The sequence below is a fragment of the Humulus lupulus genome, chromosome 2 (assembly GCF_963169125.1).
Source record: "Humulus lupulus chromosome 2, drHumLupu1.1, whole genome shotgun sequence".
Classification (NCBI taxonomy): Eukaryota; Viridiplantae; Streptophyta; class Magnoliopsida; order Rosales; family Cannabaceae; genus Humulus; species Humulus lupulus.
This window is the reverse complement of record NC_084794.1, coordinates 43,333,741-43,358,888: the sequence shown is the minus strand read 5'-3', so window position 1 is coordinate 43,358,888 and position 25,148 is coordinate 43,333,741. Positions and strand designations below refer to the sequence as shown.

At 39.8% G+C, this 25,148-nt stretch overlaps 1 protein-coding gene and 1 long non-coding RNA gene across 2 annotated transcripts; one reads left to right on the top strand and one right to left on the bottom strand.

The window, feature by feature from the left end:
• Window positions 1–2,576: 2,576 nt before the first annotated feature.
• Window positions 2,577–3,611, bottom strand: LOC133815997 (uncharacterized). The gene is made up of 2 exons (XR_009884940.1): window positions 2,973–3,611; window positions 2,577–2,888 (listed from the first exon to the last, which is right to left on the bottom strand). It is a non-coding gene; the product is annotated as an uncharacterized LOC133815997 (long non-coding RNA).
• A 14,522-nt stretch (window positions 3,612–18,133) lies between these two features.
• On the top strand, window positions 18,134–18,959 carry LOC133814191 (uncharacterized). Its single transcript, XM_062247186.1, has 2 exons — window positions 18,134–18,340; window positions 18,519–18,959. Exons 1-2 carry the CDS (start codon window positions 18,134–18,136, stop codon window positions 18,957–18,959), a joined length of 648 nt encoding a protein of 215 aa, XP_062103170.1.
• The last annotated feature ends 6,189 nt before the right edge of the window (window positions 18,960–25,148 follow it).

The window sequence follows — 25,148 nt, the reverse complement described above, 5'->3', positions numbered from 1 at the left end:
AGGACTGTGGCGCGAGGGGTCGCTCCGCGAGGGATTATGGCGCAAGGGTTGCGGTGCGAGGGTCGCTGCGCGAGGATCGTGGCGTGAGGGGCGCTGCACGAGGGCTTAGCGCGAGGGGCACTGCGCGAGGATCGTTGTGCAAGGCTTTGAGCCTCGCTTGACTTGCCATGAGGCCCGTAGGGAGGAAAAGGCTTCGAGTTGTGGGGGCTGAGTAAGTGAAGAAGCACCTCGCTATGAGAGGCGTTGCGTGCCCAAACGCTAAACTCCATCATTGTTGAAACCACATGCCTAGATGCCTCACTATACTAGGCTCTGTTCTCCACACCTCATGACGCGAGGTCGTTGCACCTCATGGCATTGACCAACTCACAGCCAATGGAAGGAAGTCACGTGTTGCGGCTGGAGGCTTGGTTGCAGGAGGGAAACCAGGCGGGTGGGTCAGATCTGGCTGGGCCGTGGTGTCACGCAGGCACAGGCGCGGGTCAGGCGCACAGTGTAGGCAGGTCGTGGAGGTGGGCATGCGAGTCACGCATCAGGAGCAGGTGCCACCAAGTGTTTAGCGCAGAACTCGCCATGTGACGCGTTGGGAGGCGGGCTGGATTAGGGAGCTGGGACTGGGCTTTGTTTCATGGGCTTTAGTCTTCAAAAATACCACTTTTTTCTTCTTCTCTTAAATTTCAAATATTTCTTTCTTCTTTCTTTTCATTAATGCCCAAATGCAATTTATTCATGAAAAATTAATACAAATTAAATTAAAATTAATATTTTCACTTATAAAAATATATCATATAAAATTCATGAAAATATTAATTAAAACTTAATTTATTTTTTACATTTAATCTTAATAAAATGACATTTTCAACTACTAATCATACATATATATATATATATATATCAAACACAAGAAAGTAAATAGTTATCCTGATATATTAAAAAAAATCATCTAGGAGAAGTGGTTATCCAACTATATATTTAAAAAAAAAAAAACACTATCTGCATAGAGTTTAAGTAAAATTATGGTTCACATTTAAATACAGTGATCAATTATACAAAATTAAAAATTCCTTTGAGACTATGGCCTGTTTGGCATTTTATTTGTTTTTTGTTTTCAAAGTTGTATTCTCATAAATGAGAACATCAAAATCGTGTTTGTAGTTTTCAAAAAACAAGAGGTGTTTGGTTAGTGTTTTCTAAAAACCATTTTTTAGTTTTATTTTTTTTAATCTTAAATAAAAAATTAACAAATATATTTACAAAGAGAAAAATCTTTTAAAAGTTTGTAATAAATAATGAGATAAAATAATTTGAAAGAAAAAATGATGAAAAATAAGGAGTGAGAAAGTAAGGAGAGAAAATTTGAAGAAATAGAAATTGAGAAAAGAGAAATTGATCCAAAAAAATATGAGAGAGAAGGTGATGAGAAAGAAAGTGAAGAGAGAGAAGTGGGTGGAGAAAAAGTGATGAGAGAGGAAATGGAGAGAGAGAAAAAATGATGAGAGAGAAAGTGATAATATAGTAAGTGATGAGAGAGAAAGTGATAATATAGTAAGTGATGAGAGAGAAAGTGATAATATAGTAAATGATGAAAAAGAAAATGATAATATAATTAGTCATGCAAGATAAAATAAGGAGATAGAAAATGATGAAAGAGAAAATGAAAAGTTAGAAAATGTGAAGAGAGAAAATAGTGAGAGAGAAAGTGAAGAGAGAAAAAGTAAGGAGAGAGAAAGTGATGAGAGAGAAAATAAGGAGATAGAAAGTGATGTGAGAGAAAGTGAAAAGAGAGAAAGTAATGAGAAAGAAAATGATGTGACAATAAATGATGTTAGATAATAATCATAATAATAAAAAAAAAGTGATGTGAGAAAAAAAATAGACAAATTTTTTTTGAGAATAACAGAAAACAATTTTTTGTTGTTCTCAAAATTTTCTATTTTTTGTAACTTTCTTTTTTTAAAACAACGTCAAACACCCCCAACTTATTTTCAAAAAACAAATTTTAACTTTTAAAAACAAAAAATAATTTTTTAGTTAACAGTCAACCACCCTCTAAATTTGTAAGTTTATTACTTGTTATTTCTATATGGCAACATCAACACATCATTGCAGTCAACATTACATATTATAATCAGGGTAACTGATTTCCCTAAAATCATTGCTATGATAAAGAAACTTTGTGAATCAATAAACACTATCTGGGGTATCTTGTTACCCTGCTTTAAAAAAATCTATCTAGAAAGGAAACTTCTCAATATTACAATTTTAATATTGTCTGTTGTATTATTAAAATTAAAAACACAAAGTTTGTGTCCATTAGGGCATATGACAAGCCTTCTTATGTAATAGTTAATGTATTAACATACTGCAACATTTAGTCTTGCAATAAACAATTGCTTTATTTAGTAAACTATACACTTCACATTCATAAATTACTGAAAAAAAAACCCAGTAAGTTTAGCCAAAAAACAATACAATCAACTTTCTTTAATAACTCAAGAATATCAACAGTACATAACATTAATTTTGACACTAAAATAGTCAACTTGTTTTATCAAAACAAAGCTTAACCAATTACACAAAGAAAAATGCAAGTAGCCATTGTTTATCAATTAATAACTAGTTTACCCGAATACTCAAAAAGAAAAAAAAAACAGAAAGTTAGTAAAGTCTATCTAGCTACAACTTTTCTTTTATTCCTTCTCATTTCCAATTCAACAACTGCTCCTCGAACTCGTCACATAACCCTCTAGTTCTCTCTTCTTTCCATGATAATACAAACCGACAACAATACTTTTACGAATGAGAACTTTATCAACTTTTGGGGCATCTGTTTTTCCTTGCCGAGAAGTAGTTGCTCAACAAACAGGGCAACAAAGATGACCCAATCACTGCATATTACAAAACAAATAAAGAGTAAGAAGAAAAGAAAAAACATGAAGAAAAAAAAAACTAAATCACAGACAAAAACTCACCAATCAGTTTGTTCCATTGAAACCTTGATTCCAAAACAAGATTATGGTTCTCGGGTATCCAATCAATTAATCCCGCAAACCGCCCCAAGAAGCATCAAACATTTCCGATGAAAAATATAAACCACCACCAAAACAGAAAATAAAATTACAAATAAAAAATATAATTAAAAAATCATGCACAACTAAGGTAACTAGTAGTGACCTTAGAAAGGTAAGCAGATACCTTAGAACCTAAACAACTTCATAAAAGAAAAAAAAATATACAAAGAAAAACAATGAACATCAAAGAGTAACTGGTTACTTAGCATCATCAGCAAAATACTATCAAAGTAACTAGTCAGCTTAAAATTTATGACTAAAAGATTTAGCTAAAGAGAGCAACAATTATGACTAAAAGATATTAAGTAAAAACTAAACATGGAATTTTTATACAAAGGAAAATGAGGAACTGATTACATCATCAACAACGGTTACTTTGACAATTAATCAACACACGGTAAAAGAAGGCTCCGCGGATAACTCAGAAGCACCAACATGAGCTGCCTTTTTAGCCATTTCAGCTAGACCTACAAAAATAAAAACCAAAATGCCTAGAAAAAATGACACACGAATCACCGGAGAGATAAAACAGATTGGGTTTTGTTAGGAACTGGAGAAAATGAAAGAAAGTAAGAGCGAAAACGAAAAGGTAAAGGTAAAGTTAAAAAAAATATGTGTGTTGAAAAGTAATAAATGTAAGTTAATGAAATAATTAAAATTAATGATATAATAAAAATATATATAAATAAAATCAGTTACTTTAAAATTGATAATCAAATTACAAAAAATATCCTTACAACTTAAAAAAACTTAATCATTAACAAAGCTATGACTTAAACTAATACATGGATTAAAAATTGGGACAATGAAACCCATAAACTTAATAATTTAACAAAAAAAAGCCAAAAATTAAGTTTTTTTTTCTGTTAAAAAAATCTATAATTTTGTAAATTTGTGAAAAAAAATCATAAAACATGTAATTTCCTCACAAAATAATCAAAAAGCCCAACCCCTCACAACACAACTTCACCTCAATCAACCCAAGGCCCAAGGCTTTAGCAATTTTTCTAACTGACCAAGAATCAGGGGACCCAAAGCCCTAACTTCCTCTATAGTCAGCATCATGTATGTCAAATTATAAACAAAATGCTTTTCAACTATTAATGCTTCAACGACCCAAGGCCCACACAATGCTTGTGGTTCCAAGGCCCTCCTCAACATGTTGAATCGATCCACTTGCCTACAATTGCTTCAAGAGCCCAAGGCCCTCACAATGTTCGCTGTGAACATTAGTAGACCTAACCCTTGATTTTTTATTTTAGTCTTTTTGTATAAATTTATATTTTGTCTATACAAATTTAAATGGGGATTTTTCAAAAATATGACTTTTTAGCCATCCCTGTACAAAAATATGGGAATTAATCTTTTTATAATATGTATGGACAAATTTAATTAAGAAAAACTTAGTTTATGGGACAACTCCTATCTCCGACGATTTCCTCAACATTCGATCAATACTAGCAAAGGTTCGACTTCAGCTTCTGCAAAAATACTTAACAAAAATCTGTTCACTGTGACAACAAAATTACTGATCCTTTTCTGCAGAAATCAAATAAATTCAACAATCTTCCAATCATACGAGCTGCAATCTTTGCAATTTCCGACGACCTGCATCTCCAGTACACAATCAAGAAATAAGGTTTGCAAGAAATCGTCTCCTCTGTCAATTCTATTCTATTGTCATTTTCTCTTATTTGAAAATTATATTAAATCTTCTACATAAAACTATATTATTTGCATACAAAATCTCAATTATAGATAAACTATTATCTTGATTAAAATGATAATGATCATGATCATGATGTGCTTTCTGAAAAACACAAATAATTTATAAACTAAAAAATTGAAAAATTTTATCTAAACCTACTAGTTTGTGTACATTGATTAACAAAAAATAGACAAGAAACAAGAACTCTGAAAATTTTAGATTCTAATTTGTCTATACAATAAAAAGAATCATTTCTTATTAGTGTAAAATTTAACTGCCAAAACATTCAGTAACATTAGGATAACCAGTTACCTTGAAAAACAATCAATATATTCAACTAAATGTTTCAGTACGGTATGTGATTATAGATTAAGGTAACCAGTTACCTTCCCATCAATATGATCTTTAGCCAACAATGACTGATGATGATCAACCCCTAAAAGTGAGGAAGAAATATAAGCACATTTTAAATGAAGAAAGATCTGTAAAATTTGAGAAAACTATTTCATGCATAATCATGCAGTGCAAAGATTACTTATATATACCTGCAATATTGGAAGATAATATTAATATGAAGAAAAAAAAGATGGAAATCGGAATATTTGGCCTCTTTACGTAGTTGCTTGATTGTGATGAGGCCATGAATTAGAGACTTTGTCTGAGACAATGAAAAGAAAATACCACAACAAGGTTTGCAAAGAAACTCTTTATGATTAAGGAATAGATATATCTAGGAGGTTCACTACTTAGTTACACTAGTTATATTAAACTACTATGTCCTGTTAATTAGCTATATGTCTATATATATAGTAAATCTTTTATTCTTCTTTCCTTTTTTGAGCAATTCAATGCTATATGTTTAACTGAGTAAAGGGTTATTCTCTACTCTTTCTCTGACTGATTTCAGAGTGATTAATAAAAGTTTTACTATTTTCTTCATATTTTTCTTGGTCGAATTGATTGTGTACATTGATTGACTAAAAATAGACAGAAAACAATAAATCTGAAAATTTTAAATCCTAATTTTTCTTTTCAATAAAAAAATTATTTGATGTTTGTATGGATTTTAACTGCAAAAACATTCAGTAACAATAGGGTAACCAGTTGCCCTGAAAAACATTCAATATATAAAACTAAATGTTTCATAAGGGTATGTTAAAGATTAAGGTAACCAGTTCCCTAGCCCATTTAGAACCAACTAATTGCTTAAAAAATTGCCAAATTTTGCAGGTATGGACAATACTACTTCTTTGGTTCAATTTGGAGGCAAGTGGAATGAAAACAATGAGTACCAAGAGTACACAATGACTGGAATATTAATACCACCAAATTGTTCTCTTGACAACTTGGTGAATTTGATAAAAAATGAGATAAAGGAAACAACGGCAACTATTGAAGTTTCATATCAAGTAGACAAAGGAACACCACCAATGAAGGTTGAAACAGAAAATTTAGTGTTGTTCTACATGGAAATAAGGAAAAAATTTGCTACAAATGTTTACCGAGTTTTTCGGAAACCTTAATAATAGAATATTAGAGAGCTTGGAAGAAAGGATTTATGGAATAAAGACAAGGTTTTTACGTGGTTGGGGTGTTAATGAGCCTTAGTCCACGAGACAATTGTATTAGAGCTTAGAGAATCTATACCAATGGATTTTTCTACAAGTTTCAGCAGAGTAACTATTTACAAGCCAGAGATCCCCCTTCCTCAATGCCCTTCTACCTGTATTTATAGGTTTACGGGTGCACCGGGCTTGGGCCGAGCTGACCCGGGCCCAATAAGGGAATAAATATCGCTGACTTCTCTAATGGAAGCCCAATACAAAAGATGAAGACATAGAAAATACACCAATCTGAGCCCACTAGGCCAGCCCAAACCACATATGTCATCCAAAAAATTGGAGCTTTGGTTTGGGCATCTCGGGTTATGAGGCAGATTCAGGGGACAAGATCGGTCAGAGTAGTGGTAGCGCAGTTCTGAACCAACGGCGTACAATCCTGAGGCAGCCTTTTCTGCAGGAGAGGCATGGGGACAACCCCCATGCTTCATGGTACGAAGTCACGGACGCTTTACCTTGCGAACCTCGGACAACCGACCCGGGTTCGTTTACCCACGTCCCCCTCCATTCGTCAAGGTCCCGTACCGTTTACCAGGGGCCCGAATCATTTACCAGGAGCCCAGACTGTTTACCAGGGGCACGGAATGTTTACTAGGTGCTCGGATTATTCCACCAGGATCCCGTACAGTTTACCAGGCCCTGGGATTATCCACTGCAATCTCGACTGTCATCCGGAAGCCACGCTCATACCATCTCCTGTATGACCTTCTCGGACTACACTCCCCGGATACCCTTTGGGTCTCATCTAGACTTGGGCTGCCAATGTCTATTTTACTCTTTGCCAAACGAGCCTGGTCTGGGCCCAAAATCATTCGGGCGGCCCGCGAGCTTGAAGCATGGACCCGGGCGCCCGGAAGGAAACGGGGATAACATTTACCCCCCAAGCCTTCATCTGGGCTTGCATGGTGGAGGCTTGTCTCAGTCCCGGATCTTCCCGACAATTCCCAGTTCGTTTCCAAAGTGACGGGTCCGCGGCGAGGGGCACTACGCGCTGGACGAGTGTGGAGCTACCGCCTGCTACGTTGACCTGGACTGCGTCCCACGAGCCCGGACTATTTACCAGGGTCCAGGTTCGTTTACCAAGGCCCCGGTTCTTTATGAGGGATACACGTGTCCCCTAGCAATTGTCGCATTAATGGCACTTGATCCTGAAAGGTCAACAAATACCTCAAGGGTCACTATGCTAGGGCTATTATGTCGGCTCGGTTCACGAAGCGTCCCATCCGCACGAGCGTGTCCCATTATTATTTCTGCGACAAGAAGGACTGTAGGATGGGGCGGCCTTTGAGGTGCTCCTCTTTCTGGGATGTTGGATCGGAGCGGCGCGAATCGCGTCTCGGGGGTACTGTGATCTAGTACTCGAGTGGATCCATTAATGTCCTTGCACGATCCTGTACCATCCGATAGGGGGGATCGATCCCAACCGTTAGATCAAAACCAGCACTTTGGCTCTTATAAATACCCCCCAGGCTTTCATTTGAAACCTTTACATTCTCGAGCCGGAAAAAGAAACTCGAAGGATTTGTTTATGACCGAGCTTGCCGACGACATCTTCCACCGCTTGCTCCGTCTTCGCCGTCGCCCATTCCCAACGATTTTGATATCTGCACACCAGCATGCCCTCTCGAAGAGCTCCTGAATTTCCCCCAATAGTTCAAGACTGAGATTCTACCGTCACTGTCGCCGAACAACCACCATTTTTCACGACCAGCAATTTACAGTAAGCTTTCCTGACTTTTGCCTTTACACACACATATATATATAGATCTTATGTTGTTTTGCTTATCTGCTTAGGCTGCTAGACCTTGCATGTGCTTAGAATTAGCGTGTTAGGGAAAGAAAACTTGGTAAAGGCTGCTCTGGACCCCTTCGAGTTCAGGTGGTTCCCGAACAAGTGGTGATGGGCCGGCTTATGAGTGTAGTCTTTATTTTTTGTTCCCGATTAGGATCTTACGGATCCCTGATGATCCCAGACCTGATCCGGAGGGGACTCTTCCAAGCAGTTCATAGGAGAGCCCCCGTACCTTAACCAACCTTCTTGGGTTTCAGTGCTAACTGCTTGGTTTGTTTGTTTTATTCTGTTATGCTCCTAGATCATTAGCCATGACCTCGGGCGTCACCCTTCACTCGGAGAAGCAAGATAACGCGACCCATATCACTCTGCTCGGGTCCAAGACTCCCAAAGGCAACAGGTGGGAGATGGATGTGGTGCCGAACCTGTTCCGGAACTATCGGATGCTATACACCCTAGAGAAGCGTTTGGGCGTGGAGTCGACTCCCGGACTGTTCCATAACTTCCTGGCCAAGAGAGGGGAGAAGGCCCACACCTCCGTGGGTGGATTCGGGGCCTGGAGCATAGGCCACATCAGTGCGGGAGCCACGCTCCCGCTCAATGACTATTTCGTGCGATTCCTGACGTTCGTGGGGATTGCTCCTTTCCAGCTTCTGCCCCAAGCATACCGACTGCTCGCGGGATGGCGTGTCTTCTATGTCACGACAGAGATCCCAGACCCGACCCTGGAAGAAGTCTTGTACTTCTACAAGCTGGAGCCGGAAGTCAACGTCAAGGGAAAAACCCTGGACGACTTCTACAGGCTTAAACCACAGGGCAACTATCCTGCTCCTACTAGCTCCTGGAAGTATCCCCCGGACGTCAGACATTACTGGTTCATGATGTCCGGGTTTCTTATAGAAAAGAACCCCACGCTGATGCTGAACTTCCAGCGAGTGGGTAAGTGGTTTCCCGTTCCTTATTTTTTTTTTCTTCTTATCTTTGTCCTCTTTCCCCCTATTTTTTATTCTCACCTCATTATCTTGGGTGGCAGGACCCTATGCCCAGACTCCTCTCACCCAATTCATCCTGGACAGGAAGAAATTTTACTCCGAGCTAAGCGCGGAGGATTTGGACGTGGGGGCTACGTCAACACTGACAACCTCCGAGTGATCGGGATGCTCACAGCCCACCAAACGATCAAGGTCCCAAGCCTCCGAGGGATACAATGCGAGAAAGACCCCGCACTGAGGAAGGAGCTGGCCCTGGAACACATCAGGGCTGTGGAGGCTGCGGCACTGGCAGATGCGGCCACACGAAAGAGGGACCAAGCTCAGCAGAGGGAGGTAGCCACCTCCGAGGAGCTGGAAGCCCTCTTCGACGATACACTTCCAAATACGGGGACCCTCGGAGCTAGTGTATCAGGGCGAGGTAACTCACCTTTGATTTTTACTTATGCTCCCCAAGTTGGGGACTTAGTTAGGGATAGGATAGCACACTGAGGCCCCGTGTTCGGGGCTGAAGGGGAAATGAAACCTTCGTCTCCAATTCCCGTAGGCTCGGAAATCCTCATGTACTCGTTCGGGTTCCTTCATTGTGGGAACTTTCTACACCCGGATGACATGGGGGACCGAGTCTACTCTTTTGCCTTAGGAGAATTAAGTCAGGTTCGGGGCCCAGATAAGGGTGCGTCCCGGATCACTTTTAGTCTTGATTTCCTTGTTCGCTCATTCATTTTACTAACTCTTTTTTGTTTGTGTATATTTCATAAGACTCTGACATGTCCAACCTGGTGGACAAGATGAAGCAGGCCCTCAAGATCCGGGCCGCCAAGGCGAGGGTCGCGGCCAGGAAAGCCGCTAGGAACGCGCCTAAGCAGACACCAGTGTCGGAGCTTCAAACCACCAAGGTGGCCCTGGTAGCGGTTTCGATCACGACAGTTGACCGGGCAACTGTCCCCGATCTTCCCACTCACCCTCTGGTGATTGACTTGGAGCGGGAACCAACGGCGAGCCAGAACTCCGGGAAACGAGCTGCAGACTTTGGCGCGGCTGAGGTGGAACCAAGAACAAAGATGGCCAAGATTAGACGCGCTGGTTTGGTCGGGGAGTCATCCGGGGAGAGTTGCCCTATCGCTAAGGAATTCCCGGTAGCACTGACTTTCCCTATCCATCCGGCCTTACCTGAGGAGGGGGAGGTAGTCCTACGGGATGAACAGTCCAAATTAATTTCCCGGACCTGGGAGAGTGGTCGGAAAAGAAGGCAGGAGATTTACAAGGCCCTGATTATTCGTTGTTAGGTCGAATTTGCTAAGCGTCCGGCAGCATTCAGTGCCCCCCAGCCAATCGTGGATCGGCTAGTCGCCGAGACGGAGACGGGTTTCCGCCCCAAACTGGGGCAGGACACGACCCCGTTTGCGGCGGACTTACTGGACAAGGTGGGGAATACCATGTTCAATCTCCAACTGAAGCGGTACGCCACCATCGCCAATCAGGGCATGTTGTTCATCTCCCAAGCTCTCCGCCACCAAGCCACCGCTGTAAGTTTGCTTTGCATCTTCTTTTTCTTCTTCTTATTTAGTTAGGACTCTTTCTAACTTTGCTTTGTTCCAGGATTCTCTACTGGCCCACCGGAATGCCGATCTGGTGGCTGAGGCTGCCATGAAGATGGAGACAATCAAGCTGGAGCTGAAGGCGGCTGTGAATCAGCGGGAAGCCGCCAAGGAGGCCCTAGCCAGGGAAGTAGCCCAGGCCAATGCGGCCCTGGCCAAAATGGTTTCTCAAGCTGAAGCAGACCGCGCAGAGTTCGCCCGGTTTAAGTCCCAACTTGAAGAGACTATGTCCCGGAAAGAAACTGAAACTGGTGAGTTGGTGGCTAATCTGGAGGCGGAGCTTCTTCGAGTAAAGGCTCTGCATGAGGCGGTTGTATCTCAATCCATCCAGGACCGGGAGAGGGTCAACGGTCTGGAGGTCCGGGTCCATGAGCTGGATGACTTGCTTCACAAGGAGGTGAAGGCACACGACGAGAACCGCCGTGCGAAAGAAAAGGCAGATGACTTGCTGGAAGTCACCTTCGATGAGGCCATCTACATGGCCTGGGTCCAGGACAAGAATATGAACCTCCTACTCTACCCTCACCCTGCTGCGAAGAGAGCCGAATTCGAGGCCAAGGAGAAGGCCGACGTGGAGCCTCTGGATGATGAAGAGGCGGATGGAGCCATCCCGGAGGCGTCAGGACCTGGCGAAACCTAGACCTGGGTCTTCTTTTTGTTTTTAACTGTCTAATATCTTTATGGAAACGGATGCGTCTAAGATGACTTTTTGTGTTTTTACCCACATTTTTTTTTTGCATATTGCTTTCCCATTCTCATTCGTTTAAGCTTTCAACGAGTGTTTTACCACTATGCCTGAATGAGCCGAGTGTTTGGTCCCGGTTCCAATGACCGGGAACTCTCATGGTGATCCGTCTTCGAACCTCCACGACCTGGGCTAGATTACTCCTGCTTTTAACCTATCAGCTTGCTTTAATCCTGCTGCTCAGGTTCCAACGGCCTGGGCCATTAGGGAGTTTATAATTATTCCTAAATTTATTTTCCTAGTTCCCCGTGTTGAAAGGTTGACGGTCTGGACCGTCAGAGATTAGTTGATTAGCTTATTTTGAACCCTAGGTTAGGTTCCCATGGCCCGGGCCATTTCTAAGACTAATTTTAGACAACTTATACCTGGGGGTCCGTGTTCTTATAATCTTATGTTGTTGTAGGAATGACGCGGATGGCTATTTACTTATTTGGGACTGCGTGCGGTCAACCAAGTTTTAGGTATTTTATATTCTTGGGACACGCATGTCCGGGCTGGGACCAGGCCTAAGCCTTTGGTCCTATATATTGTACGTCCAGGCCGGGACCAGCCTGAGCCTTAGGTCCTACTGGGTTTGTACCCCCCAGGCCTTGTCGGTCTGGGTCGAGACTAGGCCTGAGCCTTGGGTCCTACTAGGTTTGTACCCCCCAGATCTTGTCGGTCTGGGTCGGGACTAGGCCTAAGCCTTAGGTCCTACTGGGTCTGTACCCCCTAGACCTTGTCGGTCTGGGTCGGGACTAGGCCTGGGCCTTTAATTTCCTGCTTTGTTTCTATTCTCGTATTTGTTCATACCGGAGATACCCCCCCCCCCCCCAAGTGAGCGAAGACTGGTCTTGGGTCACTTGAATAGGGAAGCAGGTTGGGATTTTCATTGTTTGATAATATTTCTTTATGACGTTTTGTACACGCCATTTTTACTATTCAAGGAATCTCCCTAAGGCGTACATTGTTTACAACGAAAATATAAAACTGAAACATGCTCTCCTGACTACTAATAGTACTTACAGAGATGTTCTGCGTTCTAGGCCCTTGGGACATCCGTGCCATTGAGCTGTTTTAAATGGTATGTTTCTGGACATACTTCGTGTTGAATTTCGTATGGCTCTGCCCAATTCGGGCCCAGAACCCCCACTCCCAGATCTTGGGTTGTAGGGAAGACTCTTCGCAGGACCAGATCGCCGGTTTCGAACCTTCGGCTTTTTACCTTTGAGTTAAAATGACGCACGATCTTGCCTTGGTACATCTTTAACTGAACTTGTGACTCTTCCCGGATCTCCTCAATGAGATCAAGGGATTCCTGGAGTAAGGCATGGTTCTGGGCGGGATCGTACGTGTCTCTTCGGTGGGATGGGATGGTCGTTTCTACTGAGATGACGGCTTCGCACCCATACACCATGGAGTAAGGAGTGTGTCCGGTGGACGTTCTTTTGGTGGTCCGGTACGCCCACAGCACGCAAGGCAACTCTTCGGGCCACTTGCTCTTACAGGCTTGGAGATTTTGCTTCAATGTTCCTTTCTAGATTTTGTTGATGGCCTCTGCTTGCCCATTCGCTTGAGGCCTGGTGACTGCGGAGAAGCTTTTGACGATACCATGTCTTTCACATAAATCCGTGAAGTGGATGCTGTCGAACTGTTTTCCGTTGCCAGACACAATCTTGTAGGGGAGCCTGTACCGGCATACAATGTTGTTGATGACGAAATCTAAGGCCTTCTTCGAGGTGATTGTATTCATGGGCTCTGCTTCAACCCACTTGGTATAGTAGTCGACGGCCATGATGGCATACTTCACCCCTCCCTTCCCGGTCGGGAGCGATCCTACTAGGTCGATCCCCCATACCGTGAAAGGTCAGGGACTCATCATCAAGGTTATTTCTGTTGTAGGGGCTCGTGGGATCTTCGCGTACCTTTGGCACTGCTCACATTTTCGGACGTAATCGACACAGTCTTTCTTCATGGTTGGCCAGAAATATCCTTGTCGCAGGATCTTTTTAGACAAACTGAGTCCGGCTTTGTGATCTTCGCAAAAGCCTTCGTGCACTTCATGCACAATTGAGCTCAGTTCGGTCTCGGATACACATCTGAGGTATGGCATGGATAACCCTCTGCGGTAGAGATTTCCATCCATTATGACGTATCTGTGGACCTGGTACTGAAGCTTCCTGGCTGCGGCCCTGTCTGCTGGCAACTCTCTGGTTGTCAAGTAGTGGACAGTGGGTCCCATCCAGGACACGGAGTGGTCGATGGCGTTGATTGCAGAGGTTCGAATGCTAGGGATGGGGAGATGATTGATCGGGACCAGCCCAGACAGCTTCGCCTTTGCATCGGTGGCCAATCTTTCCAATGTGTCTGTGAACACGTTTTGCTCCCTGGGGATCTGGTTGATGGAGTGCCTCCAGAATGTCTGCAGCATTTCTCTCGTCTGAGTCACGTAAGTAGCCATATTTTCCCTTTTGGTTTAGTATTCTCCCGAGACTTGTTTGACAACCAGCTGGGAATCGCTATAAGTCTAGAGGTTCGCGGCCCCTACTTCTTGGGCCAGGTGCAATCTGGCCAGCATGGCCTCGTGCTCAGCCTCGTTGTACGACGCCTTGAAATGGAAACGCAAGGCATTTTGTAACTGGTGCCCTTTTGGTGACACTAGGAAGATTCCGGCCTCTACTCCATTTTCATTCGAGGCTCCGTCCACGAACACCTTCCACACGGGCGCCGCGGGGTCTGCAGGATCGTCCCCTTCGGTGATCCCGGAGCATTCCATAATGAAGTCGGCTAGGGCCTGTCCCTTGATCGATACTCTAGGTACATAAGCTATATCGAATTGACTCAATTCCATAGCCCACTTCAAGAGTCTTCTTGATGACTCCGACTTCTTCAGCACTTGCCACAAAGGATGGTTGGTCAGAACTTTTATGGCGTGGGCCTGAAAGTAAGACTGAAGCTTCCGACACGCCATTAGCAGAAAAAATGTCAACTTTTCAATGATTGGATACCATGACTCTGCCCCCAATAACCTCTTCCTGTTTTTGGACCAAGCGGTTCGTGACCTTTTTCAACGCGGGCAACTGCTCCATGAGCTACCTAGTCACACCATCTTCTAAGGGAACCCTCTCGTTCCTCCTGTCATTGAGGTCATTTCTAAGGTCACCATCTTGGGGGGCGAATCTTTTCCTTGCGGGCCCGCTCCTTTCGAGCATTCAGCCCGTCGCGCAGGTCTACCCGGGACGTATCGTCCCCAGAGCTGAGGGCGTGATGCTCGTCGTCACATGGGCGCTCCCGGTGGCTTTTGTTCACTGAAGCGCTGGGATGTAAAGATCGTTCCCGTTCGGCCTGCCCTGGGGCATACTGGGGCCTGGTACCCTGTGGCCGCGTCCCTTGCAGATTGGTTGGGTGGCCTTGTCTTGGAACGGGGCACACCTTCTTTTCCTAAGGAGGGTCGGGACGTGTCCTGACTTTCTAGACGGGAGGGTTTTTCCTCTTCTCTCGGTCCGGGTTTCCTGGGCCTTGCTTGGGAGCTTGTCCCTGAGGAGGGATCGAACTCGCGTCCTCAAGGGTGCCATTTCTGCCCTGGGGAGCGGGCGGTTGTGTTCCCGGAGGCGAGACAATTGGGGGATTAGCAGCCGAACCCTGGGCGGCTATGAAAGCTTGTAAGGCTTGGAGGGACTCTTGCATCCACTGAGTAGCCTCCTTCTGCTCAACAATCCTGGCTTCTTGGTCCAGAACTTGCTGCCTTAGTATAGTCACCTCCAGATCCTCCTGGTTAGGGTCCACTCCTTCTGGGATCTCGGGATCCTCAAGCTCTAGGTCGTGGTATTCCCCCTCATTTCCCTATTCCTCATAGTAGTCCTCCTCGTATTCTGCTCCACCTTCATAGTTCTGCAACTCGTCGGGCTGGGACATCTGATGGGGAGTGTCCTCAGATGGACTCCGAGGAAGAAGCTGGTTGGGCAGTGGCTCTCCATTGCCCGGTTCTTGGTTAGTAGGGTCGAAAGTGGTGTGTCTTGTGTTCACCACCGTTGCAGATGTTTGAGGTCAACTCTAGCTTTCTCAGGCTCTCAATGAAAGCACCAAAATGTTTACCGAGTTTTTCGGAAACCTTAATAATAGAAGATTAGAGAGCTCGGAAGAAAGGATTTATGGAATAATGACAAGGTTTTCACGTGGTTGGGGCGTTAATGAGCTTTAGTCCATGAGACAATTGTAGTAGAGCTTAGAGAATCTATAACAATGGAGTTTTCTACAAGTTTCAGCACAGTAACTATTTACAAGCCAGAGATCCCCCTTCCTCAATACCCTTCTACCTGTATTTATAGGTTTACGGGTGCACTAGGCTTGGGCCGAGCTGACCCGGGCCCAATAAGGGTATAAATACCGCTGACTTCTCTAATGGAATCCCAATACAAAAGATGAAGACATAGAAAATACATCAATCTGAGCCCACTGGAACAGCCCAAACCACATCTGTGATCAGACAAATTGGAGCTTTGGTCTGGGCATCTCGGGTTACGAGGTAGATTCAGGGGACAAGATCGGTCAGAGTAGTGGCGGCGCAAGTCTGAACCAACGATGTACAATCCCAAGGCAGCCTTTTCTGTAGGTAAGGCGTGGGGACAACCCCCATGCATCATGGGACGAAGTCAGGGTCACAGACGCTTTACCTTGCCAACCTCGGACAACCGACCCGGGTTCGTTTACCCACGTCCCCCTCCTTTCGTCAAGGTCCCGTACTGTTTACCAGGGGCCCGGATCATTTACCAGGAGCCCGAACCGTTTACCAGGAGCACGAAACGTTTACTAGGTGCTCGGATTATTCCACCAGGATCCCGTACAGTTTACCAGGCCCCGGGATTATCCACTTCAATCCTGACTGTCATCCGAAAGCCACGCTCATACCATCTCCCGTACGACCTTCCTGGACGACACTCCCCGGATTCCCTTTGGGCCTCATCTAGACATGGGCTGCCAACGTCTATTTTACTCTTTGCCAAAAGGGCTCGGTCTGGGCCCAAAATCATTCGGGCGGCCCGCTGGCTTGAAGCATGGACCCGAGCGCTCGGAAGGAAACGGGGATAACAGCAAAAATAACAGACTTACCATGTGTGTCACTATAGTTCAAGATCAAGCAATGAAAATAACCTTCTTCTACTAGCAAATAAAAAAGCTACAACTGAAGAAATGAAGGTGGGGACATTATTAATGCAAGCAAACCAAGCTTCCATCAATGAACAAATGTTACCTGAAGAAGGAATGTCAAGCACAACAAATGAGGGCATAAATGTGTCATACATACCTCATTTTGCTAAAGAAGTACCTGATTTCATAATTGAAGACAATACAAAAAGAAAAAAGAAGTTGGATGAAATCCAAATAGTAATATCTGATTATAGAGTCAACACAATTGAGCAAGAACAAATTTACAAGGATAAGAACACAATCAAATCAGCTCTTAGCTACTATGCAATGCTGCATAACTTCCAGTTCAAAACAAAAAGATCAGAACCTAGAGAGTACCTAGTTACCTATGCAGATGACACATGCAACTGGTTTGTGAGAGCATCTAAGTACAAAAATCAAGATTTATTCAAGGTACGAAAATCCATTCCAAATCACACTTGCTCTGTTGAAATTGTTATGGAAGACCATAGGCAAGAAAAAAGCATCGTAATTGGTGAATTAATAAAGAATAATTCAATCAAAAGAAATTACACTCCAAATGACATCATGAATGATATGAATGATGACTTCAGAGTAACCATGGGATACACAAAAGCATGGAGATCAAGAGAGAAAGCTTTGTGTCTAGCAAGAGGGAACCCCGATGATTCATATCAAAAGTTTCCAATGTATCTTTACATGTTGAAGCAAGAAAATCTGGGAAAAATAACACACCTACTCACAGACAAAGAAGATAGATTCAAATACCTATACATAGCTTTCTCTAACTCAATCAAGGGTTGGACATACTTGAGGCCTATAATTGTTGTTGATGGAACTTTCAGCATCAACGTTGGATTCAAACAACAACATTTTTGTGTTGGCTTTTGGAATAGCAGACTCTGAAAATGATAACTCATGGCTTTGGTTATTCTCCAAACTGAGAGACACCTATGGAGAACCCGAACGTATGATAGCTTCAATTATATATTCTTGTTTAAAAATACAAAGGAACTGGTTACCAAAACCAAATACACACATACATGCTATTTCTTTCAGTATCTAAATAAAGTAACTGGTTACCTTCACCAAAAATATAAATAAAAAATAATATTACCTAATTTTTGTTTTTTATTTTACAATATTTATAATCCACATGATTGGCTATAGTTTTCGACAGACACAAGAGCATAGACAATGCAGTACATATGGTGTACCCAAATGCTTTCCATGGAGCTTGCATGTTTCACTTGCTCAATAATTTGAAAAGCAAGTATGGAAGCCATGGAGAAGAGCTACAATTGAATTTCATTGCAGCAGCAAAAGCATACACAGAAACAGAATGTGAACACTGCATGAGAGGCCTTGATAGACTTGACAGACGCATTAGACCCTATTTAGAGAAAGCCAAGTATAAAACTTAGGCAAGATCATACTCGCCAACAAAAAGATACTCCATGATGACATCCAACATTTCAGAATCACTCAACGTTGCACTAAAAACTGTGAGAAATCTCCCCATTGATATCTTGGTTGAATGCCTTAGAAGTTTGGTTCAAAAGTGGGTTTGGAACAACTCAAATAATGCAAATGGAACATTCACAAAAGTCTCTATAGCAACAGAGAATGAGTTGAGACATGACATTGTTTCAAAAATGAAGTATGAGGTATGCAACTAAACTTATTCTTAAGATTCTTTATTCTTTCAATATATGGTAACCAGTTACCTTCCATAACAAAACAAAAAAAAAACATTTACACAGAAGGATAACTAGTTCCTTTCAATGTCAATTTTAGTTAAAAAGTTTATTATTTGATTCTATTTCATGACAAAACTATTTTTAGGTCTTGCCTTTCAACACAATAGAATACCAAGTTCGTGATCAAAAGGGGATAAATTTCACAATAAATATACATAATAGAACATGTACTTGCAGTAGGTTTCAAGAAGATGAAATGTCTTGTGGGCATGTAGTAGTTGTCATTGCAAAGAGAAAGTTGAGAGTGTATGATTATTGTGCAAAGTTCTACAAAACAGAAACGTTGAAAGCATTGTATCAAGAAAATGTTCATCCTTTGCCCCATAAAGATGAATGGAATCTCCCACAACACTTGGACATAGTGGTGCTGCCTCCAAAGGCAACAATCCCTGCAGGAAGACCAAGAAAGAAAAGAATAAGATCCAGAGGGGAACCTAAAGTAATAATCACCTGCGGGAAATGTGGGCAACTAGGACATAACAGGAAGACTTGCAGGAATCCTCCAATTAAGAAGCCAAAAAAATAGAAAAAGCCAAAGACATAGATTCGTATTTTACATCAAAATAACCCTTTAATAGCTTTATTCATTGAAAGAGTGACTTTCATATTCATCAAGTATCATTCAGTATTTTAATAAAATTGTTTCAAATTTAAACACATTGATTGATTATGTAAACTTATAAAATCGTTTCAAACTAATTTCTACATGAACGTAACCAGTTGCCCAAAAATAACAACAAAACAACGATATAGGTATCTGGTTACCCTGATATAACAATACAAGATAAATTACCCACTATAACAATCTAAAAGCCAAAAAAAATTAAAACCTTTACTTTCTTCTATCACAAACTCCTTTATATATAATATTAAAGTTACTTTAATATTAACTTAATAAAATGGTTGCATTACTGCAATAAGACAAACTTAGTGGAAAAATCTAAAAAATACTTAAGTAACCAGTTACCCTCGGTATATTAGCAAAGAAACAGTCTAAGTACCTGGTTACCATCAAAATCATTCTTGCCCCAATAACACCAGGAAAATTAGTTAAACAACCCAACTGGGAACTAGTTGCCCTCAAATAATTCCATAAAACAATGTAAAAAAATACAAAAACAAATAGAAACTAGCTACTTGCTTTAATGTGTTATATAACATATATATTAATAATTGAAATAAAAAGCAACAAACCAATGGGGAAAAATAAAAAAATAAACACTTAAGTAACAAGTTACCCTCGGTACGTTAGCAAAGAAACAATGTGGGTACTTGGTTACCCTCTAAATCATTCTTCTCACCACTTACACCTGGAAAATTAGCTAAATATCCCATCTGGGAACTGATTACCCTCAAATAATTCCATAAAACAAAGAAAAAAAAACAAAAAAAATGGAACACTAACTACCTACTTTAAAGTGTTATATACAATATATATAAATAATTGAATTAAAAAAAAATGAACAAAAAAATAAAAATAAAACAACAAATGAATTAACAAAAGGCTATACCGATATATATATATAATGACATTAAGAATCTCAATGTTTTACATAAGCAAAATTTTAAAATAACTAACTGTAAAACTAGAAATTGATCCATCATTTAATAACTGTTACAGCAAAACAAAAAAGCAAAAGAAACATAATATCACTAAAAGCCTATGAAATAATTTTCATTCTCTTCTGTCTCCTCTCCAAAAGCCTTTCATTGAACTCGTCGCTAGTTAAGTATCCCTCAAGTTCTTTGTTCTTTCCATGATAGTACAAGCTAACAGCAATGTCTTCGCGAAGGAGACAAACATCAATATGTTTAGGCATCTCATTCTTTTTCCCAACTATTATTTGCTTAGCAAAATAAGTAGAAAACACCCCACAATCGCTGCATAATGGAAACAGGTAAAAAAAAACAACTAAGAACATATAAACAAAAAGGACACAAAGAAAAAAAAAATTAAAATCAAATAAACAAACTAACCAATCAAGTTGTTGAGGAATTCCTCTAGCAATGCTCAACTTCAAAGCATCATTCTCTGCCACATCATACAGACTAACATCAATATTAATATCTTGACTATCATAGAAACCAATCTTCTCCAATAGAAGAGGAATCAAAATAGCAAATGCCTCAACAACAGGTAAAGTTTGATTTTCATGCTTTGCACCAGACATTAAATCATACACCATAAGTGATCTCTGCTGTATATTGTTTATTAAAGTGCAACACAATCCAGTGCATAAGAGCCTTCACATTAACAGGCATGACAACATCATCAAGCAAATTCCAATGAGTTGCACAAAACATGGATTCCCCCTTCATTATCTTCAAAGCAATGCAGCTCTCATCTACTTTAAATGTACCACTACCATTTTTCTTAAAATTTTCATACATAAACACTATGTTTTTCCCAATACAAATGTCAGTCGTAGATACTCTCCTCTTCAAATCTTTAGAAAATTTAACATTTCTCCTCAAGTAATACATCATCACATAAGTATGCTGCAAAATAAAAAAATACATGCTTATAAGATAATATATATAGAAACCAATCAACTATAACAGACAAGAAAACTATTACTCAAGGGTAACTGGTTACCATCATCAACACAAAACAGTTACACAGCTTGGGTAACCAGTTACCCAATAAACTACAACAAAGCAAACAGTAAGGGAATTGGTTACCCAATAACATCAAAATATATAGCAGCACTAGATCACTAGACTTATTACCTTTTAAAACCAAAAAATAAGTCAAACATGAAAAAATAGATAAAATAAAAGGAAGAATCTCACTGATGAATCAACGAATTTCCCAGGGAAATAAAGGCTATGAAACCAAGTCTTCTTAGAAATAAGGAGAAATGTGAAGTTAATTGGTGGGTCCACTACATTATCATCATATTTCTTGAACTTGAACAATACATTAAAACACAAAATAAAAAAAGTTAACAAATTAAACAGACATATTACGCATAAAAAAGTTAAAAATAATTAATGGTTATACATACTTGTTCCTTTTCTTCAAATCATGTTTAATCCAAGAGTAAAACTCAGACAGTTGTTCTTTAGTGTGATTATGACCAAGTTCATTGGAAAATGGACAAATATTATCCAATATTGTCCTCTTTCTTTTTTGTTTCACTCTGTCTTCAGAAGATCCAAATTTTGTTAAGAAATGAGACATTACTACAGCGCTCGGCTTCACTTGCCTTTTCTTTCCCAAAATCAATCCATTATCAACAACTTGTGCATCATCATACAACACAATCGACTACTTACTTTTATCCTCCAAACAACTACTCTCTTTAAGTGGCCTCTCAACCGATTCATTAATAACTCTCCATATTACATTAGAGACATGAAATGTGGGAGTTTGAGGACTTGAGCATACAGTTGAGTCAACTTTAATTGGCTCCTAAAAAAGAAATAGATATGTATAACCAATACTTCATTACAAACAAGAAAACAAGGGGAAAAAACCAATTGCTTAAACAAATAAAAGGAAAGGAAAATTTACTTTATTAGTACTAATAAATTGTGAAGCAATCTGAATAGAATGCTCCAAATCAGCCCCCAACTCCTCACTAATATCAACATTTTGGTAACCCCCAGAAGAATGGTCATAAAAAATTCCTAAAAATACAAAATCCATCAATTTTTACAAAAATTAGACATAATAAAAGGAAACACACAAACAATAGTAACCAATTACCTCAGAAGAAACCTTAGCATGCATATGATCTTCAAACTCTCCACCAACATTATCGTTACCAGCAGCCATAGATGTCTTAATACCACCAAACAAAGATATAACAGAAGCAAAATCAGCTGCGAAAGATTTCTTTAATTCATAAATTGCAAGCAATATACACTTCTGGAAATCTTTCACTTCAGCCAATTTTGATTCAATGGCAATAAGATCCTCATGCATATCTGATGGACTATCATCATCATCAGGTGGATCCGTTGGCAAAAACTTACTCTCAAAAGACAACCCTCTCAGTATAGGCAGTTTCATTTCATCATTGGTAGGGATTATGACATTAACATCATACTGCAAGAATCAATTTTTATTTTTTTAAACAAACTACAAAAATAGCTGTAATAAGTAACTAGTTACCAAAATATAAAACGAACATAATAAAAATAGAATTGAATGACAAAAAAACCAACAACAAAAAAAAACAAAATCATCACCTCTTCCTCCAAAAGAACATTATCAACCAAATACTGGTATGACACACTTCCCTTGCTTGTCCAATTCAGAATCCTTGGAAACAAAAAAATTTAACCCTTCTACACAACGCTTGAGAACAAGAAGGAATGGTCTCATAAATCCATATAAGGAAAGCAATAAGGAAACCATAACACTTATAACTGTGGTTATCAAGTGATCCATCTGCTTTCCTAGCAACATAATCATACATGGCGTTCCTATCTTTCAATACTGCTCCCATGACACACCTAGTTCTTTGCCACAAAACTTTCCCAAAAGTAAACTTCTTCGTCTCAGCAAAATCAGTATCAACCATGGCAAAAAAGGATTTTTCAACGCGAGTCTCAGGTTGTGTCCCGAACAAAAAATTGGCTAACAAATGAACAATAGCCAACTTAACGACAACCTCATCACCTTTCTTCTTCAATTCTTTATCATTGAACGCACATGCAACCTCATCATTCCTAAGTTTTTCTTCCTTCCTGGGTTTACCTTCGTACAATGGAAAAAGAGATTTCCTAAGCCCTAAATCAGCCTCTTTGAACATGCTAAAGTCAACACTGCCCACACATTTCAAACCAGTAATGAGGGCAAACTCATTGATTGAGAACCTAACTAATTTTCCACCCAATTTAACCCAAAACTCAAAATCTTCATTTTTTTCGATGAACCTTCGTAAGCAAAACACTATGAAATAACTGCGCCTGAAATGTAATATCATGCATATCCAAAAAGTGACCAAATGGGGTTCTTTGAAACATCGCTTTTTGTTTCGAACTTAAAACTGCCTTAATCTCACTAATAATAGAAGGCTTATTCCATTGTTGGACTTTACTACCAAAACCCCTCTCGGGTTTAATTCTGAAATGTGCATCATACAAAAAAACATGGCAACTTGTTAGACACTGGTTAGTTAACATTGAAAAAGCATACGAAAAACAACAAAAACCATTTCAAAGTAACTACAAACCTAAAAAAATACACTAAACATTATTAAGTAACTACATGCCTACGAAGATAAAAAATAAATACAAAAAACTAAATAGGGGACAACACAAAGAAAATGGTTACTTATTATTGAAATAACACGTACAATAAAAGCAAAGAAATTAACCAGGGACCACATGAGAACGCACTACAAAACACTAAACATAAAAGAGTAACTATGAAATATAAAGGCAGAAAATATGAAAATACGACAAAGTAACTAGGAACCTATAAAAAAATAGTATACATCATCAACTAACTGTGTACCTATAAAAGCCATAAAACAAATACAAAAAAAAAAAAGTGGACAACATTCAGTACTTGGTTACTTAACATTAAAAAAACAAAAAATAATAAAAGCAGAGAAAATAAAGGTAGTCAGGGACCGCACGAGAACACATTACAAACCTAAAAAAAACAGTAAACATTATTAAGTAAATATATACCTATGAAGATAAAAAATAAATACAACAAAGTAAACAATGGACAACACAAAGTAAGTTACTTGATATTGAAATAGGACGTACAATAAACGCAAAACAATTCAAGGTAACCAAGGGACCACATGAGAATAGACTACAAAACACTAAACATAATAAAGTAACTGTGAAAAATATAAAGGCAAAAAAAAAAAGTAAAACAAAGTAACTAGGTACCTAAAAAAACACTAAACATCATCAACTAACTCGGTACCTATAAAAGCCAAAAAAAAATATAAAAAAAAAAAAAGAAAAAGAAAAAGTGGACAACATACATAATTAGGTTACTTAACATTAAAATAACAAAAAATAATAAAAGCAAATCAATTAAAAAGAAACTAGGGACCACATGAGAACACATTACAAAACACTAAACATAATAAACATAATCATATGCTTAAACCATATAAAGTAACCAGGGACCACATAAGAAAGCAATACCAAACACATAGAAACTTGGAACTTATAAAAACAAATATAATAAAAACATACATATAAACATGGAAAACAATATCAAAGTAACTAGGTACCTTAACTCTACTCTCATGATCTTTCTTTGTCCCAGCAGTTGTGCTCTTGATCCTTGATTAATCTTTACCTCGAGGGGAAGAACGCAAACCACCATCAACACTTGTTGATGAAGAACCAACATTACCTCCCTAATAAACATAAACATAAAATAAAAATAACGAATACAATAGAAAAAAAATACTTGAGAACAACTCTAATTAACAAAAAACAAACTAATAACCAAACCAAAATATAGAAAAAATATATATAAATCAAAATTAAAACCAATCAAAATACCTTAATGTTAGGTGCTGCATTGTTAACAGGTACTGTTGGACTTCGAGGAGAACGACGTAAACTTAAAGAAGGCACAATATCATAAGGACTTTTCGAAGGACCAACATTATCTCCCTTTCTAATCATTTCTAGTACACAAAAAACCAAACAAAACTAATAAATATATCAAAAATAAATTTATAAGAACTAAATACTAAAAATGAAGATAATCATGACAAACTCTATA